This window comes from Empidonax traillii, unplaced genomic scaffold (assembly GCF_003031625.1).
Source record: "Empidonax traillii isolate 1590-97213 ecotype Southwest subspecies unplaced genomic scaffold, ASM303162v1 scaffold1917:size59404, whole genome shotgun sequence".
Lineage (NCBI taxonomy): Eukaryota > Metazoa > Chordata > Aves > Passeriformes > Tyrannidae > Empidonax > Empidonax traillii.
In genome coordinates, this window is record NW_020957110.1 from 7371 (window position 1) to 12100 (window position 4730).

A 4730-nucleotide genomic window follows, 5' to 3' on the forward strand; every position below is an offset into this window, starting at 1 on the left:
CTCGTGGGTATGGCCAGGGCTGGGAATTCCCTGAAGAGTCACAGATAAAACCCCTTCAGAATCCTGATTTTGTTCTGTCAGTCCCTCACTGAGTGAAATCTCTGTCTCTGGTTCCTCCCTGTGCTGCACAAACCATTCCATTTGGTCATGCCCAACCAGTAAATCCCAGTTTTAGGACCAGCCCAGGCTCCACAACAGCACTGATGCATCCACTGTTTGTTTTTTGTTTTTTTTTTTTTTCCCCTTCAATTAAACAAACCAAAAACCCCCCTGTAAAAATGAAACCTTTTGTGGACGAATCATTTCTTCCACAGTATTTTTTATTTCCAGTATGACTGTGAGGCTGTTTCCCTCACTCTGCTGTGCTCTAACAGTGCTTTTGTTGAGGAATAAGCCAGAGTGGAGATAAATCCTGGAGTACAAGGGTGCAGGGGAAATAACTCCCTTGCAAATTCCCCTCTGCTGAGGGGAGATATGTGACACAAAGCCTTCAAACAAGGCCAGCCAGTGCTAGAGATGATAAAAAAACCCTTGTAGAGGTTGGATTATGTCCTGTTACACAACAGGCTGTGTGGCTGAAAAGAGTGAATGGAAATGGAGCTTATCAGGGGCAAACCAGTCAGAATTTCTGCACTTGTGCGTTTGTTTTAAGCTGGTATTTTATTCTGACGTGCTCAGCTTTGAAAATGACTCTCTCCCCCTTCTGTTTTCAGCTTGAAAACTATTTTTCTAGTCTCAAGAATCCAAAACTCAGGGTAAGTTTCAATCATTCGCCGTAGAAAACTCAAAAATTAAATGAAATGTAATAAAATAACTGGAGCAACCACTGAAGGATTTGGTCACAGATGCCCAGGATTGAGAGGAAATCAGATTTTCTTGATTAGGAGAGGGCAAGGAGCTGATTGAAGTGAAGCATCAGAGCCCATCAAGCACTAATTCAATTATGTCCCCTGGATTCCTGATGGAGAATTAATGGGGCAGCCTCCAGGTGCTTCCACCTTGCTCTGGGGGGCTCTGCTGAGCCGTTTCTTCATTAAAGGGCTGCAATTAAAGAGGGCAGGGATGGTTTTGAGTCTGTCCCAGTGCCCTGCTGGGACACACACACAACGAGCTGGCATTAAAATGCCAGAGGATTTTTGGGGGATGTTAATCTGAAATAACCTGGGGCTGGAATTGCCAGGAAGAAAATGAGCTGAGGTCACTTCATTTAAAAACCTGAGCTGGGTGTTCATCTGCAGGACTGACCTGGGCAGAAATTGGGTTATTTCAGGCTGTGAAATTCAGATTTGGGGGAGGAAAAAAAGGACTTCTGGGAGTCCAAACCCAAAAATTGGGAGGGTGAGATTGTGACCTTCCCTGCTTCAACCTGCCTTTCTCATGCTCTGGGTGAGGAGTTGGAATCTCCAGGATTCTTACACAGATTAAATCCCACCTGGAAGGGGCAGGAAAGGCTTTGACTGAGCTCTTGGAAATGTCAGGTTTGAAAGAGGGTTTTGGCTTTTTTTTTTTTTTTTCCCTTTATATGAAAGAAAAAGAGATTTTTTTTTTTTTTCTGAGAGAGGAAATTTCCTGTTTGCCTTGGAGAAAATCAACCTGAAGAGTTGCTGCTTTTGGTTTTTTATTCATCCCCTCGACTGACGTGGCCAAAGGTGAAGGGGATGGTGATTGATGGATTTGCCATTTCCAGATTTTTGTTCGGAAATCTTTTTTCCACGTTTTTTTTTTTCCCCAAATGTCAGATTTTTAAAGTGATGGATCAAGGCATGAAAAGTTGGGGATGTGGTAAAACTGCTGAAATATTTAATAATAATAAAAAATAAAGCAAAAAACTCTGAAACTTGATACAGGAGTGGGATTGGGAGGGGAGAATATGGGAAGAGATTGGGATTTAATCCCTGCTGGAGGTTTGAGGTAGAGAATGCAGAGCCTTCACCTCCCTGTTCCCAAGCAGTGTTGGGAATTTAAGTAATATTAATTTAATATTAATTTAAATTACATTATTAAATTGAATATTTAAATTATATTTATATCGATAACTATTAATATAACAATTTAAATGTAATCAATATAAATTATAAGTATAAACACAACATAACTATAAATATATAAAATATAAAAATATGTTATGAACAGACTAGAAATAAAAACAATGCAACAATATAACATTTAAATTACATTAATAAATAAAAGTACAAACATACAAATATAATTTAGATATAAATTATAAAAATGGATATAATATCGATATAAAAATAGATAATATTTAGATAATTAAAACTGATTTGGCAGTTGAAATAATATGGTCATTTAATATTTAACTTAAATTTATAATAATAAATAAATCAATTATAAATATATAAAAATAAATATGTAATGTTATTTATAGAAAATATATCTCTTATAAGAATTATAAGAATATAATATATATAAGAATAAATATAATTACATAAATAATAATATAAATGTATTATATTCCAGATTGTTTATAATTAACATATTAAATTGGTAATTTAAATGATATAATAAGTAAATATTTATTTTAAAAAAGTAAGTTTTTCCCCTTTTGTTGTCAAAAACTGAGCTGGGAAACACAGTGATCCGTATTAAAAAGTGACAAATATGCACTATAAATGTATCAAATATATCTATATGTGTGTGATAAAGACAATTTAATGACTGAAATGCTCCCACCCTTCCCCCAGGAGGAACAAGAGGCAGCTCGACGGCGTCAGCAGAGGGAAAACAAGAGCAACACGACTACCCCGACCAAGGTCCAGGAGAACAAGGTGACCCTCGGGATTTTCCCTGCAGGGAACGTGTCCAGGCTGTGCCTGGCTCAGCTCAGGGGGGTCAGCAGGACACGGGGGGCTCTGCCCTCAGACCCCAGCAGGGCTGAAACACGAGGGAGGGATCCCCAAGCTGCCCTTGGGAAGAGCAGCAGAGCTGGAATGAAGCTGGTGGGGGGTTATTGGGGTGAACGTCCCCCCATCCCAGCCCGGCTCTGAGCTCAGCCTCTCCTGCAAACACCCCGCTCCTTCCTCGCTCCCTGCTGGGATCCCCTCGGAGATGAGTGGCTGTTCCTGCCCCAAAATACCGAGTGTACTTTGGCTTTTAAATGAAGTTCACTTGAAGGATTTAGTCAGTAAAGGATGAATAATCAGCTTTTCTCAGGCAACAGGTTCAGATTTAGTGGAATCCCAGGGTGATTTTGGATTGGAAGAGACTTCAAAGCTCATCCCATCCCAACCCCTGCCACAAGCAGGGACACCTTCCACCAGCCCAGGTTGCTCCAGCCTGGCCTTGGGCACTTCCAGGGATCCAGGGGCAGCCACAGCTGCTCTGGGCAACCTGTGCCAGGGAAGAATTTATTCCCAATATCCCCCCCAAGATTCCCCTCCCTCTTTCCTGTAAGGACTAAATCCAGAAGAGAATGATCACAACTCCTTGGAAACTGCTCTTATCCCAAGTGAGGCCACTTCACTGGCAATTATTAAACTACAAGGCATCAGTTTACTATCAGAAAGTCATTAAGGTTACAGATATTAAGATATATATTTATTCTGAGGTATTAAATTTAAAGCTGTTAAACACAGTCATTAAGGTTTGCTTCGAAGGAACTTTACGTACAGAGGTAGAAATGGCTTAAAGAGCTTTTGGCTTTTCCAAACCTCTCAGGATTCTGGTGCTGAGGAAGAAAAAGCTGCAGCCAACTCTGTCAAAAAGCCATCTCCCTCCAAGGCAAGGAAGAAGAAGCTGAGCAAGAAAGGAAGGAAAATGGCTGGGAGGAAACGGGGCCGCCCCAAGAAGATGAACCCGGCGAGTACCGAGCGCAAGACCAAGAAGAACCAAACTGCACTGGAACTTCTGCACGCCCAGACTGTCTCCCAGACATCTTCATCCTCTCCTCAGGGTGAGTTCAGGGGGGCTGGAGAGGTGTCTGAGCTTTGGCTGTGCCTGGAGGTCCTTTATTGGCGGATGCAGTTTGGTTTTGTGTCAGAAATTGCCCACCTGGAATGGGTTGGCCCTGCTCGAGTCACCAAAGCTGCTCCATCACCGCCCTCCACGAGTGGACGGGGAGGGAAAATATATCAAAGGTTCATGAGTTGAGATCTCTCACTGATCACCATCAACTTGGGGATATAAACTAGAATTTATTACTAAAGATAATGAGAAGTAAAATAAATCTTAAAAACATCTTCCCCCCTCACACCCTTTCTTCTCCTGGGCTCTCCCTCTTCCCCCCCAGCAGCACAAGGAGATGGGAATGGGGGTCATGGTCAGTTTATCACAGATTTGTTGCTGCTGCTGCTCAGGGAGAGGAGTTGGAATCCTTCCCCTGCTCCAGCCTGGGGTCCCTCCCACGGGAGACAGTCCATGAACTTCAGCGTGGGTCCCTTTCCACGGGGCCAGTCCTTCAGGAACAGCTCCAGTGTGGGTCCCCCACAGGGTCACAAGTCCTTCCAGCGAACCTGCTCCACGTGAGCTCCTCTCCCCTGGGGCTGCAGGTCCCTGCCAGGACCTGCTCCAGCACGGCCTTCCCGGGGCTCCCATCCTGCTGTGGGCACCCCCTGCTCTGGGATGGGCTCCTCATGTGCACCCCCATGGCCCCCCAGGGGCTGCAGGGGAACCTCAACTCGAGCCTGGAGCCCCTCCTGCCCCTCCTCCTGCGCTGCCCTGGGGCTCTGCAGGGCTGCTCCTCTCACATGTCCTCACTCTGCTCTCTGCCCCCG

General features: G+C 43.8%; 1 protein-coding gene across 1 annotated transcript in view; it reads left to right on the forward strand.

Annotated features, from left to right (window-relative positions):
• DOT1L (DOT1 like histone lysine methyltransferase) overlaps positions 1-4730 on the forward strand; it is a gene marked incomplete at its 5' end in the record, with an annotated part of 32169 nt that overhangs the window by 5429 nt on the left and 22010 nt on the right. Inside the window, 3 exons of the mRNA XM_027909019.1 lie at positions 714-755; positions 2703-2786; positions 3676-3910. Coding sequence (XP_027764820.1) covers positions 714-755; positions 2703-2786; positions 3676-3910 — 361 coding nt within the window. The remainder of the gene's footprint in view (positions 1-713; positions 756-2702; positions 2787-3675; positions 3911-4730) is intronic.